Source organism: Exophiala dermatitidis, assembly GCF_000230625.1.
Source record: "Exophiala dermatitidis NIH/UT8656 unplaced genomic scaffold supercont1.3, whole genome shotgun sequence".
Taxonomy (NCBI): Eukaryota; Fungi; Ascomycota; class Eurotiomycetes; order Chaetothyriales; family Herpotrichiellaceae; genus Exophiala; species Exophiala dermatitidis.
The window spans coordinates 2,945,260-2,960,380 of NW_008751648.1; the positions used below are offsets into that span (position 1 = coordinate 2,945,260).

A 15,121-nucleotide genomic window follows, 5' to 3' on the forward strand; every position below is an offset into this window, starting at 1 on the left:
TCGCCCACCAGAGCCATACCGAATGACCAAGAGAGGAGGGACTTGGACCCGGAATGGAATAGAATGGAGAGTGAAGTGGAGGGGAGGGACCGGGAGGAGACTCAGAGTGCCATCAAAAAAAAGTCCAAGAATCCAAAATTCAGAATCCAAATCCAGAACCTCGGGTCCCGCGCGACATTTGGGGCTAACTTGAAAGGGTCCTGGCAGGGTTCTGCAGTAGTGGGAAACATTTTAGTCGGCACGAGTTGTGCTGAGCACGCACGGTCCGGGTGTATATTCCTGTCCGTGCACTGGGAGGGCATTGGCAGGGCAGTGAGACCCGAGCGCACTGACCATGCCTCAGGTACTCACAGCCCACCGCGGCGAAGGAATCGGAGGCGAGGACAAGGGTCTGAAAACATGGACCCTAGAAATGTGAAACTTTGTGGAAAAGCCCCATTCTCATAGTATTTTACTGTAGGTAGTAAAATATAGGCTTTACTTTCCACAACGGTGGTGCATTGCAGAGAAGTGGTTGCTTGGGTCTCCCAGTATGCAGGAAGTCTCTGCCCGAGGCGGCAGCGGCACAGAATTGAGTTGGGAAGTCTGAGTTTGACGGTTTCAGCATTCAATAGGGTATACATTTCGCTTACGGTTGCCTGGTTATGCAGTCAGTTGTCATTCCGAGCCCGTTTACAAGACGCAGACGCAGATAAAATGCTCTTTCGGCGAAAGAGTCCGCTAGAATAGTAGTAGTACGTTGGTGAAAGGTGGTGAGGGTCCAATATTTCTAGTATGCAGCGGGTCTTTGGCCCGGTACCTACCGTCCTAGTATCTCCACGTGGAAGGGAAGGCTGCCAAGCTGAGGACACTCGCCTAATAATCACTATGACCGTAATCATGATGCTGACCATGGTGATAGTGTAGTAGTAGATGGCGACAATAAACTTGTGGTTGTGGTGTGTACATACTGCCAGCACGAGTACCGGTGCGAATCGTGGGAAGCCAGTCACGTCAACGTTGTCGGCTCGCCTAGCCACGGGCGGGCGGTTGGATGCTCCCTCGGGACAGTACCTTATTTCCCCTTCCCTCGTCTCGTAGTAGGTGGTCTCACTGGCAGGCTTCAGTTGTTTCAAGGAGAAAGTTCGAAGAGAAGGAAGTTTGAAGTTCCGGGGGATCCTGGCGTGCTGTTCCCTTGCAGTGTACCTAGGGCGCCTCGACGTTGAGCTTCGCCTCCGTGACGTTACTGTTCCCAATAGACGGACACAACCCCTGCGGTGCAGTCTCTGTGTCCTGGTCGCTGACCAGTGCCTTACTGAACGGGTAAATGAAGGTGCTGGTCCATCACTAGGTCTGCACCTGGGTGCAATACGACTGCAATGCCAGTAGCAATGCAACCTGGAAGTGAAAGCTGCGGTGGTGCTACTGTTCAAGTCGCGAGAAAAGAGAAGAATAGACGGACAACCAGGACGGGACAGAAAACCATCCCGCAAAATAATCCCTGCTTGTACTAGTAGCACCTAGTAGGTAGCTGAGGTTCGCCCCGGTAATATTGCTGCTTGGGGGGGTGGCAACTTTACCTACTGATGATTGAGGGCTCTGGCTGCACTGCATTGGGAACTTCTGACGGGACAAGGCAAGGGCAGGACTTGATGGAGAATGGTGAGCGTATACCAGGTACCTGTCCGTGTCTGGACAGACGGACAGACAGACCTACTACAGCCGAATTGTGCCTGTCTATCGGTGCCACGTATCTTGGTGGCTTCGGTCGCTTAAAATTCTCCGGCTCCGTAGCGAGGTGCTAGTTAGTAGTCAGTAAGATAGAACGCTGGTCCATAGAGTACCATAGCAGTAGTAGCTGAGCTTAGGGCGCCGTGTGCGGTCCCGGCAACTATGGCCGCTCGGCAACGACTGGGAGCTGGAGGGAATGGTGCTAGTACTAGTAGTGGGTGATGCAAGGCCCTGCTGCTACGGTGCCAGTGTAGTATTCGTACTCTACAACTGTAGTTGAAGATGAAGGTCGCTTCGGTTGTTGGGTCTTCAGCTGGGTAGCGAGTTGGAGGTACAAGAGTAGTAGCGGTGGCAGACGGAAATCAATAATGCGTTGTTCTGTATAGCAGTTCTTGGGCACTGCAGGCGCAACAATAATGTTCCTGGGTATCTGCCTCCCTCGACGTAGGTGGCTAGTGTCGGCTTCAAGTCCATGAAGGTGGTGTGGGACTGCGATGGCCGTTACCGGCTGCGACTTGTTGCGAGTCCTTCTCCTAGTGCCGGACTACCTAGGTAGGTACCAATCACTACTGCTACTGCTCACTCGACTTCAACTCATGGAATGAGAGACTGCATGATCCTGTAGATTTAGTCGCTTTGGGGAACGTAGCTAGATATCGAGCTGTAGAAACTGCCGAAGCGCAAGGGAGAAAGAACTTGGAAAGAAAGACAGCAATTGAACATGGAAAAAACATGCTACCGTTGGTGGCGTACTAATAGCGTGTACATTTGATACCGTTCCTTGCATGATTTCTCCGGCGGGATGGCGGCCCCGGCAGTAGCAGTCACAGTAGTGCTTGGTCTACGGAGTTCCTTGCATGATGGAACGGTAAGGGCGGAGAGATGCCTACTACAGTACCTGTACCTGCCTACCCAGGTCTCAACAGGTGGTTGATGATGGTGCTGAGGATGAGATGATAGGACATTGTATGCCAGTGACAGACACCCGTTGTTCGTGTCCCTACAGAGGTGGCGCGCGGAAGCTTTCAGGGCGGCACGGATGGCTGCCGTACAGCTGCCGGAAATCCTGCCAACGGCCGGATATTGGTGGTTGTCCTCCTTTAGCCGTACTTCTAGCGACTCTCTAGAAATGCCATCTGGCCCTGCAGTGAGGCGTGAAGTTTAGGTTCGGACAAGCGCAGCAAAACACAGCAGCAATCGAAAATGTCATGAAGCGGGAGGAAATGCGGGTAAATGGATATGGGCATTCTTTCTTCGTAGTTCTGTTCCTGTTCCCGGCCCTGGTTCTAGCCTGCTCCCGCCATTGAAGGGGGCAGGGAGCCACGAGAAGCAAGCCTGGATCTCAAGGAAGGACACCAGGACAGCTGGCAGTTCAGGGAGGACACGGGCGAGCAATGTAGGGACATCCATGCTGGATAAGCCACCACACTCATCACATACGCAGTAGGTTGTAATCGCAAACCCGGCTGGTTGTCTCTGATGTGGACAGGTCAAAGTTTTGATTGCGCCATAGCAAGCGTTTCGTGTACGGGATCATCGGTCGGTGCTGCTCCCAACTCGTTCAGCCCGCCCCCATTTGTCCTTCTCAATCGAGACAACAGTGTCTTGGAACACGGACCATGCTTGAGGGCGACGGACGACGACAACAACAATATATTCAGGCACAATAACCAATGTCTAGTAGGTATCAACATCAGCCAAGCAACCGAGCCATAGGGCGAACGCGGTGGAAGACACTGAACCAAAGTGGTTCTGCTTCGGGGTTGCTCCATCGGACACCGCACCGCAAGGGCAAAAATCGCCCGATCACACAGGGGCCCCAGAACCCTTCCGGTACGCTCTGTGTGCGGTAAAGGGTCCGATCGGGGTCTCAGCGATAGTGGAGAAGAGGATAGAGCACGTCAGGGCGATTCCTGTCTGCTATCATTGACGGGTTGAATGGAAGTTTGAGCCTGAAGTTTGCAGCATGCTGGAATTCAGTCGTTTGGTTCAGCTGTTGATTCAAAAACTGCGTGAGCCTAAAGCAAGCACGGCTTCCCACGCGGTGTTGGCTTTGCATGAGCGAAGGCTCTAAAGTCTCTGCGATCGGTTCGGGATCGGTAGTTGTGCTAGAAGGATCCAACAAGGTTGCACCCTGTTGCCATGGGCATGCACTTTGTTACTACTAGTAGTAGTTTTGCCGGGTAGCAATGGAGACGGGGGCAGATGGATCATGGAGCATGGAGCATGGATCGTGGATGGAGGAGAGTAGCGCAGCAGAGAATTGTTGCCAGTGTTTGCTCCAGGGGAAAACGCAGCGCAGGCTGCAGGCCACGGGCCACAAGCCACAAGCTACCTGCGGCTGCGGGCTGCGGGCTGCGGGCTGCAGCTCCACGGCACACAAGTTTTCTCTTTCGAGCGGACCGTCCAACGGTAGAGGCCAAGAGACCACTCACTGCGAGGACTACGGACTACCACGACCACTACTAGTACCACTATCACTGCTAGCACTGCGCTCTAACCTCTCACAGCGACTGGGGAAGAGGCTACAGCCACTGCTGGCAGCTGAGTCTGAGTACTACGACTTTCTTAGCACTGCTACTAGTTGTACTGCTGCTGCTCAATCCTCAATTCTTCCTCCCCACGTTCGACCTTGCTCTGCTTCTCACAACACACGGACCAAACACCTCGTTTTCTTTTCATCTCTGCATCCCACCGCTCGATCGCATTCGCCGTTTCCTAACCTCGTACACATGGCACTCGACTGATGGCACAGAAGGCAAACAGGGACAATTGCGCGACCATACTGTCTCAACCAACCAAAAGAAGCATCACCATCGCGCCACTGCACGCACACCAACCTGGGCCAACTTCTGCCCTGCGTCGTGTTTGTCACCAGCTCAGGCCTCAACTCTAGAAGCGATCTACTGCATAGACAGACACCTCGGCCAGCACAGTCTTTACACGTCTACACGTCCACACGTCCACACGACCCGACTCGACTCAACTCGCTTGTGAATCATTCAACCACTGTCCCCAGCCATCATGCGCGCCGCTGTCCGACTGTGACCTAGACCAGTTCATGAACGCCTCTCCTTCGATTCTTGCAGTACTTCTATTTGGGCATCCCCCAGACACTCGCTCGCTACTAAAAATTAATACTGTCTGTCACTACTACCATGGATAATCATGCACCGTACTCGCAAATCGCGAATGCGCAAACCGCTCAGTCATCGACGTCCTCGGTCAACCTTTCGTCACCTACCACGTCGACGTTCTCCAAAGGCCACTCGTCGCGAGGCTCCAATTCTTCCTCGACCTCGTCGCCTATACCGCGAGAGTCACTTGACATGTATGGTGCGCCGAAGAGGTTGGAAGATGTAACAGAGGACCCTCAAGAAAGAGACGAGTTCGAAGGATACACTGTGGTTAATGACAAGATGTATGATTGGAATGACTACGATAAGCCTTTCTCGAGCCATCACGGTCAACCGTCTCCCCCAAGTTCTCCCGGACGGCCGCAGTATGAATGGAGCTTGAGAGACAACGAGGACGACTGGCACTCTCCTGCCGCCGCCGGACTCGGTCTGTTCAAACGCCGCAAGTCGATGGAACATCCAACCACTGTCCATCGCCACCGCTTCAGCACTAGATTCGGTTCCATTTCGAGAAGGTGGAAGAACCGATCTGCCCCGGGCCCGCAGCTGTCAATTGCAACGCACATCGACTCTCCTATTTCTCGGTCAGGGTCGTTCAAGTCGTCACAAGTCTGCAGTCCGGCAATGAGCATCATTTCCAAACGTGAAAGCTTGGTCCCTTCGTCGCCTGTCATCCCGGAAACGAGTGAAGTGTCATTTGAGCCGGCAACAAGCCCAGTCGAGATAGAGCAAAAGCCGTCCGAGGAAGAGGAAGAGGAAGAGCCATGTCAAGCAACCACCCCACTACTGCCACCTATCTTGACCGACATCGGCAAAGAAGACGAGCCAGTCCATTCTCCGCTTCAGTCACCTGCAATTGCACCTACGTCTGCAGTGATGAGCTCCCGAGCCTCGATCGAGGGTTCACTGTCGTGTCTGCCGTCGCCACCTCTTTCGACAAAACCATCAATGGTCTCAATGCACGCCAGATCCCGCACAAACACCATGACAAGCTCGCCCTACGGCGACGTCCCAACGATGCAGCTCCTGGACGACCTGTCCGATCCTTGGGCAGTTCGACTGGGGCACGCTAACTTCACCATCTATCCGGAGCCATACGTTCCCGAGACCATTGATCTGGAGTCATATACCGACTTCCGCAACAACTGGGACCAAGCCCGAACCAATTACGCTAAGCACATCACCCGCACTGCTGAGCACTATGGCTCGACCTCGAAAGTGTACAAACTTACCGAGGAAAAGTGGGCGAGTATTGACGAGATCTGGAAAAAGCAACATACGCTTATGCGCAATGTCCTTGCTCCAGTCCTGGCTCGTCTGAGCAGTGGCGAATCGTCCGATGCGCTACAGGACTCCGTCGCCTCCAGTACCGTTCTGGAAAACCCCAGTACCAAAATGGTATTGCCAGTCATTGACGACAAGAGTGGCAAGTTTCCTGAATTGGGCGATGGAGAGATTGTAGGGCCGATGTCCGTTGCTCGGCCGCGCGGTATGACGGGTCCCGCGACCAAAGGCGCCGAACCGAGAAGTCCACCTCTGTCCCCGCACAAGCGGAATCTTCTCAAAATCATCTCCGACATTTTCAAGACCTGAAGGCACTGTACAAACGTGTACTATCGAAACGACAACAGCAACAATCACAGTGACAACAACACCTTGTATAAATCATACCCTTTCATCAAGTATACAGATGCCCGGGAAAAGTCTCTACCAGGCCATGGCGCTGCTGCGCTTATGTTCCAAACGGTTTCCTTCAGCGGCGTTCTTGATTGACGGACCGAACCTGCCACTGAGCAGTAACATCCTCAGTACACTGTCTCCCGTCTACAATTTGCAGACTGCAATCCTGGTCCTGAGAGAAAAACCGGAACGTAAGCAGAAATGACTGAGCAGCCACCGGGTATCGTCATCCATCCACAAAAGCCCAAGAGGATTCCTTGGGTAATCTATTCCCAATTGATATTGTTGGTACTTGTATATTTTCGGCAAGTGTTACGACACAACTTACGATACGACACTCCTTTTTATGATACACGACAGCAAAGGCCCTGCGTGGGCCATTAACGACTTGCAACTTCAGCACAGCGAAGTGATTTGAACACTTGCCACTACGACACTCCCTTTACTTTTCTATGGAACATGAAACCATGAGATACCATGCACTTTGCAGCGATTTGCATGACGACTTGCGGCTTCAGCACAACGAAGTTTTTGGATCATTAACAGCGCAACCACGGTCTTCGAGAAGAGCGATTGTTCGGTGGAGTGTAGAACGGACTCGGTCTCAGGACAAAACGGATATCAAAAGAGAGATATTTCGATTATTTTGTACAGGAGTTCTTGGAGCAACATCAAAACATCCTTTTGCGGAAGGATGGAGGATGGATGGCTTTGCTCAATGGCGGCTTAATACATGGCCTGGATTGATTGCTCACGTCGTGATGTCTCATTCTCCCACTGTTGAGTTGCAGGATGGAAAAGACGAGCGATGCACGTTGTCAATCCACGAACGTATGTATTCTAGCGCAGTCGCTCAATTCAATGTTTATCAGATACATTACAGAATGTTGGTGTTCTCTGCGTCTGGGAGGTGCGGCAGCAAGAAGGGACCGAGAGAATGGGAGATGGAATAGGTGTCAGTTAGGTGTTGCTGCTGTTGTACCTCCTATCGCGATCATGCAGAACCAATCAAAACATTCAACAAGAGGAACTCCGCTCATCTGACAACGTAGAACGTGATAGAAGCGTGTGTCAACAGCTCGGTACCCTACGTTGCCTAGGTATGTAACCCCTGAGCCTTCTAAGCCTTGCTTACGTAAGGGCCGTGGTTCGTCTGTGCATCCCCTTTAGAAACTTGAAGCCGGGGGTTAGTAGGCAAGGCTCTCACCTCCAAATTCCGGTGATACCCGTCGCCATCACTGCGGCAAGCGGCGGATACTTCTCCTCGGAGCGAATCCGGGACAAAGGGTATCGTTGTCCAAATTGCCAGATGCGCAGAAGCCTTTGAGCCGCCTTAGCCGAAGTCCATGTCGGCGGGCTACTGGGAGCAGTACCAGCCGTCATGTCGGTAGAACATCTTGCTACATGAAGCGAGAGAGTGGCATGAGGATGGAGTGTTGAAGTCAATGAGCGAAAGAGAAAGAGAAAGGGAAAAGGCGGTAGTTGCTTGTAGGCGCGTTCTCTGCTTCTATCTTCGATCACGTGAGACAAGTCGAAGAGGACCGCAGGAACGATTTGCCGGACCTATTTCTTTCAACTCTCCAAATTCATCGATTTGGAGGGCGACGCTCAACATTCTTTGCTGCCTCACTCGTTATCCATGTATTTGTAACCCTCTTGTGCTGGGGCACACATGAGCCGGAGAAAACAGACGAGGTAGACGGAGCCTCACCGCGTCGACGATCCGGCAATTGGTGTCCTCATTCGCCCGGCTTGTGGGACCTCATTCAGCACCGTTGGGCAAACACACAATACTGCATTTGTTTGCTCTCTGTCCCACGGACGAAGATGGGCAGCGAGCATAAACAGCGCATCAGTGGAGAGGTTTATTATTCCGAGGACTTATAAGATCGTCTCCTATTCCATTCATTATCGGGTTTCTTTCTCCATCGTCCATCTTTTAGCTTTTAAGCGGTGGAGTCGATCATCTCCGAGCACTAAATTTAAGGACGACCCCGGCCCGCGTCGCCCTATAAACAAAAGTCCGGTCGGGTTGGTTGGAGAGTGATGAATCGAAGGCATCATTGATTACAGCACCTCGCCTATCCGTTAGAGCTGTGTTGCTCAACCTTATCTTGGACTCCATTGTCGACATTATCTACAGCTATATGCGCGCCACGTCCGGCAGCATACTTAGGGGATGGTGGGCGGTATGGTGAACGAAAAGGCGCCGGATCAGCATCCACAAACATGGCGCAACGCCGAGGAGGGCACCATCGCCCTCGACGACGGGGAGAAGAGTGCTGCCTTCGACTCAGCGCCCATGTCGACGTCGAGACGGGTGGTCAAGGCTCTCTCAGACCGGCTCAGCTGGATGCCTCCCTGGTGTCGTTATGATCCAAAGGCACCGCCTACTTTCTCCGTCTGGCACAACATCCTGTTCGCCTTTGCTGGCGCCTTCACTGTGGGCAACCTGTACTATAACCACCCGATTCTCAATATCCTCGCCCATGACTTCAATGTGCCTTACGTGACTGTGTCGCGTATTCCGACACTGATGCAGGCCGGCTATGCGACAGGATTGTTGTTTGTGTGTCCGTTGGGCGACCTGCTGAAACGACGCCCGTTGACACTGGTGTTGATCTTCTTCACCGCCACCATGTGGTAAGTCTTTACTCTTGGATCCATGTCAGCCAGGCCTGGTCCATGCCGTTCACTTGTCCCAATCTACTACAAGTCCTTTGGCGACCTTAGCCCAACCCAGATTGCCAGACCTATGGTTCCCCCGTTTCCTGAAACTAACACATACTGTTTGTCATGTTTGCAGGATCGGACTCTGCACCACACGGTCCTTCACCGCCTTCTGTGCCATCTCATACATATGTGCGATCACGACCGTGATACCGCAAGTTATGCTGCCGCTCGTGGCCGAACTGGCACCGGCACATCAACGCGCGCTGGCACTCAGCATCGCAACCTCAGGCAACCTGTTAGGGATTGTGATTGCACGGATCTTATCCGGGGTAGTCACGCAATACACGTCATGGCGGAACGTATACTGGATCGCATTGGGGCTGCAATATCTAATCCTGAGCGCCCTGTGGCTCTTCATGCCGGACTATCCGTCAACCAACCCGGACGGACTGAACTACATCAAAATGATCGGCGGGATTGTCTTGTTATACAAGAAACACGCGGTTCTGGTTCAAGCGGGCCTCATCAGCTTTTGCATCTCGGCTGCATTTACCAGTTTCTGGACCACACTCACATTTCTTCTGGCCGATCCGCCCTACGAATACAGTCCCGTGGTGATTGGGCTATTTGCCCTGATTGGCATCGCCGGGATTTTGCTCGGACCCTTGTATGCAAAATACATAATCCAGCCGTTCGCGCCCATGTTCGGCTGTCTGTTTGGCCTGGTTGCTAACTTGTTGGGCGTTGTGGTTGGCACATACTCGGGCAAACATACTGTCGCTGGACCAATCATTCAGGCGTTCACGCTCGATATGGGCCTGCAAATCACCCAGGTCGCCAACCGGAGCGCCATCGCTGCCATCGAGCCTAATGGCCGCAACCGTGTCAATACTGCTTTCATGCTCATGACTTTCACGGGCCAGTTGACGGGCACTAGTGCTGGTGCAAAACTTTATGAGCGGGGAGGCTGGGTCGCCAGCGGAAGTTTGAGTGTTGGGTTGGTCGGGTTGACTTTTTTGATTTGTTTGGCTCGTGGGCCTTATGAGCAGGGTTGGATTGGGTGGTCGGGCGGCTGGGATGTCAGGAAGAAGAATCTCGCCGAGGCGACGGCTACATCCATGTCCGTGGGTGTAGGTGCAGGTGGGCAGGAGAAGCAGGTGCCGGTTGTGATTCCGGTTGTGGTGGCTCCGACAGGAGAGACATCAACGGCGACGAGTACGACTGAACAACCAGAGGAGGAGGAGGAAGAAGAAGAAGAAGAAGAAGAACCGAGTCCATCTCATGGGAATATGCCAGAGCCAAACTTGAAGACGCAAGAAAAGGAGGGAGAGACACAGAGACCGTCTGACTACGAGTCCCATCCTAGAAACGATGGGGAAAATCAGACCTAGGTACATTTAGAGGGCTTGGCTAGAGCTGAACGACTTTATGAATTAGAGAGGAAATCAAGATGTCATTATCACTACAAACTCAATGACTCCGGTTATGCAGACTGTCTACCCGGTCGCGACTCGCTAGCCCGCAGCGCAGCGCAGCGTCCGAACTCAGTTCGTACAATTCAAGTTCAAAAGTTGTTGTATGAGTCCGTGACATTCATCTGCGAGGTTCAAGTCATCCAAAATCAAGGGTGTGGAAGTAACTTGGTCCACTGGCAACAGACTCAGACTCCGTGGTGGGGTGAGGGGAGGTGGTTTTGTTTGGGAGTCATAAATGAGAATCAGAACAAAATTTCAGACCAAGAAACCTAGCAAGCTGACCTAGATGATCAAATCCCCAAAAACACTCGACTTGTCCGTTTGTGTCTGTGGCCTTGATCCACGGCACGCCCGGGGCACCGCTCGCCACGGCTTCTTGGGTGTTTCGTTTGAGGAGCTGTTTGATCTCGTCGGATGAGCTCTGCACGAGATACGAATTAATGTTAGTATTAATATCAGTATCAATTTCGATCAGTCGAATTGTGGCGTGTTGAGTTTCATCATCCCACCGCAGTCAGACGCAAAGGTCAAGGCAAGGATGAAAGGAGATTAGATGAAATGATTCGGGTGGCAGGGTATAGGAAACTCGATAGGTATAGTATGGTAGGGTATAGGAAACTCGATAGGTATAGTATGGTACATTGGTAGAAGGAAAGAACTAGGTACATAGGTAAAGTAAAGGACTAGGGAAAGGAGGGAAAGTGATATGACCTTCTCAATAACTCTCCTGGCACTCTCTGGACCCAACACATCGACAATAATCGGCTCATATACTTCTGGCAGATGGACGGATTTTTTCTCGAACCAGAAGGCGTGGTATAATGCGCCTATTAGGTCGGGAAGAAGATTGGGAGGGAGAGGAGATTCTGGAGGCTCGGTGGTGGTGGTGCAAGCGGTCAAAATGCGTTGGATTTTCAGTGTCGTTGCATTGAAGGGATAGTTGGCTGGCCAGCCTGGGGTCAAGGGGATGGCGAATTCATGGGATCAGCGGGTCATGTCGGTCGTGATGTAGTTGGATTTGTCTAGATAGATGGGGATTAGTATCGTGTATTGGTTATGTCCTCCTGTCTTGTCTCCTGGAGACACTTTACTGGGTTTGGTTTGGTTTGGGCTGGCTAGGTTCTGTCGGATTGCTGGATGGATGGCTTACTCGGATTGTTCCACGGCGGTTGAAGACCAACAAGCTTGATGAATGCGACTAGGAGGACCGGGGTGTATGTTATTTCGCAGGATTGGAAGACTGGGGAATTCTGTAGAGTGTTCAAGTTGGTACAGGGATCAGATTGTGTGATCAGTCAGATACATGGGAGATGGTGGTCGTTGTGGTCTTTTGACCAAGTTCCGACTAGGGGGAGGGAAGGATAATGATTTTGATATCTTCTGGGCATGTGTTGCAAGTACAGGATCTGGATGTACATAGTATGTACGCATGCGAACCGTTCATACCTTTATGACATGGAATGCTAGATATGAGTAAGGACTGTGGAGGTCAAAGTAGAGTGTGAGTTTGGGGCGAGCCATATTGACTGGTGGCCGTCAGTCATCGGGGTGTTAGGTAGCATCGGAAATGTGTTATCGCTTCCGCATACTGACTGCTCTGCGTTGCTTCAGGTGAAGTAGATTCATCAGTGTTTCGATCGCGGAGTAAGGTCTTGAAGTACTGAACTATTAAACGTGATGCTCAGCCATTCTTGATGTTGTCGTTCTTGGGCCGAGGCTGAGGGAGGCCTGATTGAATAATCAAGCGCGGCTCCTCACCAGGCTCCCAGTTATTCTCTTCTGATCTCTCGACGAACAACCAGCCTTGGTTTCAAGCTCTCTCTCTCTCTCTGGTCTGGCGGAACAGATCTGGAATGGTCCTGGGCATCGTTGACTGAACGAATGTGTTTTGTTGTTTGCTGAAGTCAAAGCACACTTTACGGTTCAAGTTGTCCTGCGAATTCTATGTCGTTGTTGGTCTACCGGTTACGGTGCGCCATTGGTTTTCAAGATGGTCACGAAATGATAATAATGGCACCGGGAGCTCTTGAAGACGCTTACTCCCCACATGTGACCTTTCTCACTGCTGGAGTAGACACTCAACCTGACTTTGAAAGATGTGCTCTTCAGGCCATCGACCCCGCTGGATTCCATATCCGCAACCCTCCCAAGCCGCACGAGCTGGACGGCGAAATAACAGATGACTCGCAGCTTTTCCAGACCATCCATATGGGTGCTGCCGTGGTAGATGAGGATAAGTGGAGCCTTGTCGTGGATGGCATGGTGGAGCGTCCTTTCACCGTCTCCTACCGGCAATTGAAGCGCATGCCCAAGGCAAGCATTACATCGTTCCACGAGTGCTACGGAAGTCCCCTGGCACCTCCTACTCGGGCGCTATGGAGAATCGGGAATGTCAAATGGTCGGGTGTCCGGCTGGCCGATTTGATTAGTCTCGCACAACCGAGACCACAAGCATTGTATGTTTGGTCGCAAGGATTGGAGTTTGGATCGTTCGCGGCCTACTCTGCCGATCGGTACGAGAAGGATCTGCCCATCAAGAAGGCCATGAGTTCCGAGGTGTTGGTCGCATATGAGATGAATGGCGAGCCGTTGAACAAGTTTCGTGGTGGGCCAGTCAGGCTCGTTGTGCCGGGTTGGTTCGGTACGAACTCAACCAAATGGCTCAGTCGACTTACTTTGCAGGATCGTCGTGCCTCGGGACTTTTCACGACAACTCTTTACAATGAGATCGATCCTTCTGACCCTGTGGGACAGAGGATGAGAGCCGTTTGGATGGTGGAACCCAATTCCATGATTGTAAGGCCACGACCTGCGGAGGTCTTGAAGGGGCCGAAGATAAAGCTCTGGGGCAGAGCTTGGGGCTGCGAGGAGATCTGTCGTGTTGATATCAGCACTGACGGCGGTGTTACTTGGCTGGCTGGTGACAGTATCCATGTTGCTTCGAGGCAGCAGTTCGAGTGGCAGTTGTTCTGGGCATGGCTGGCACTTCCTTCACCTGGAACGTATACCTTGATTGCGAGGGCGACTGATATGATGGGGATTTCTCAACCTCTGACAGGTAGGAGGAATCATGTCCATGCAGTTGACATCGAAGTTGTATAGACCTGCGCTGAGCGATCCTGACGAATATGAAGAGCGGCTTGTTGTCTGCAATGGCGCTGTCGTTATTATGAGACTGGGGACTCTCCGTTCCCTGGCTCCAGGATCTCCAATATCCCTACAGAGGGAAGAGGTTGTTCAGCCTTGCTCGGCCTTGCTGGGGAGTGCCTCCAAACCTGCCCCCACGATTGACTAAGGGCACACGCATTGTACCTCCAAGTCTCTCCAGCAACTGCGAGCTTGCGCGTCGGATATCGTCTTTCCTTTACCGAATTTTGCACGATTCCTGCGATCTAATCATTGCTGGTCGGACGTGCAGTGGGAAGGCTGGACATGGGCAGCCACGTGATCAGCGCTCACTGACCTCTACCGCGGAGCATACAATGTTGTAAGTGCTAGACGTGAAGAAGCAAAACCACACCGCAAAAGACACCGCAAAAGACTCCTACTTTTCCCGCGACAAGCACCACTCAGGCTTGCGGCTTGCAAATTTCTCGCTCGTCTCTGCCACATGCACATGGGCTGATTTGGCTTCTGTCAGATGCTATCCGACTACTGTGGTTCGGCTGACGAAAAATTTCTTCTTGGCTCGTTACGTACTACGCAAGACAAAGCACTGGACAGGGACGTGGGTGAGCCCCGGCTAAGCCCTGCTGCTATTTGCTACTAGCAAACACTGTGGTAAGTGCCTAGTCCCGTGGGATGGCGTACGAGGCGAAATCATACCATTGTAGTTTGCTGTACCTGGGAAATGGGCTGTGCTCTCATTGCTTGAAGACGGTATCAGGGCCCACAAGTTAGTCGACCTCGGAGCCTCCAAACTGCAGGGAAAATTCTGTCGGGAACAAGGAGAATTTCTTGGAGGGATTGCCTTGCTAAAAAGCGTCCCCTTGAACAGTCTCGAGGCCTTCAACCAGTGGCGAGCGGATCTTGCCCAGCAAGAGCTTATCAGCAACAAAAGGATAGGGATCATTTTGCCCATCAGATACAAGTTGTCCAGCACCAGGCTGAAAAGCTAGCTCTATCCGGGCCCAAGCTCATCCTCGGCTTATCAGTCACACCATCCGATCTCTGGCAAGCAATCACTGGCCTGGCAGTAGTAGATCTCAGGCCTTCCATCCACCTTCAACATCAATCGAGTCTAGCGAAGTTCTTCGGCCGTCGCTTGTGTCTGCGCGTGGTCCAGTAGGTAGACGCTACACGCTATTCCCTGTCAAGTTACATCTACCACAATGGCCCTGACCCACCCTGCCAAGTGCCCGGGTTGAGGTGGTACTCCTCCAAACGAAACTGCCCTGACCCCAGTGGGAAGTTCACCTAGCGTGGCCCGGTACCTGTAGGCCCAGA

General features: G+C 52.3%; 3 protein-coding genes across 3 annotated transcripts; all 3 read left to right on the forward strand.

The window, feature by feature from the left end:
• Nucleotides 1–4,051: 4,051 nt before the first annotated feature.
• On the forward strand, nt 4,052–7,557 carry HMPREF1120_04062 (uncharacterized protein). Its single transcript, XM_009158166.1, has one exon. The coding sequence runs from the start codon at nt 4,869–4,871 to the stop codon at nt 6,438–6,440; it is 1,572 nt and encodes a 523-aa protein (XP_009156414.1). The 5' UTR covers nt 4,052–4,868; the 3' UTR covers nt 6,441–7,557.
• Nucleotides 7,558–8,126: 569 nt separating this feature from the next.
• On the forward strand, nt 8,127–10,787 carry HMPREF1120_04063 (uncharacterized protein). The gene is made up of 2 exons (XM_009158167.1): nt 8,127–9,170; nt 9,334–10,787. Exons 1-2 carry the CDS (start codon nt 8,707–8,709, stop codon nt 10,589–10,591), a joined length of 1,722 nt encoding a protein of 573 aa, XP_009156415.1. The 5' UTR covers nt 8,127–8,706; the 3' UTR covers nt 10,592–10,787.
• Nucleotides 10,788–12,685: 1,898 nt separating this feature from the next.
• HMPREF1120_04064 (nitrate reductase (NADH)) lies at nt 12,686–13,777 on the forward strand (the record flags this gene model as incomplete). Its single annotated transcript, XM_009158168.1, has 1 exon — nt 12,686–13,777. The coding sequence occupies one exon, from the start codon at nt 12,686–12,688 to the stop codon at nt 13,775–13,777; it is 1,092 nt and encodes a 363-aa protein (XP_009156416.1).
• Between the last annotated feature and the right edge of the window lie 1,344 nt (nt 13,778–15,121).

Coding starts and splice junctions, on each gene's coding strand:
- HMPREF1120_04062 (XM_009158166.1), top strand. CDS start 4,869: ATGGATAATCATGCACCGTACTCGCAAATCGCGAATGCGCAAACCGCT.
- HMPREF1120_04063 (XM_009158167.1), top strand. CDS start 8,707: ATGGTGGGCGGTATGGTGAACGAAAAGGCGCCGGATCAGCATCCACAA. Junction 9,171..9,333: donor TTCTTCACCGCCACCATGTG/GTAAGTCTTTAC, acceptor TCATGTTTGCAG/GATCGGACTCTGCACCACAC.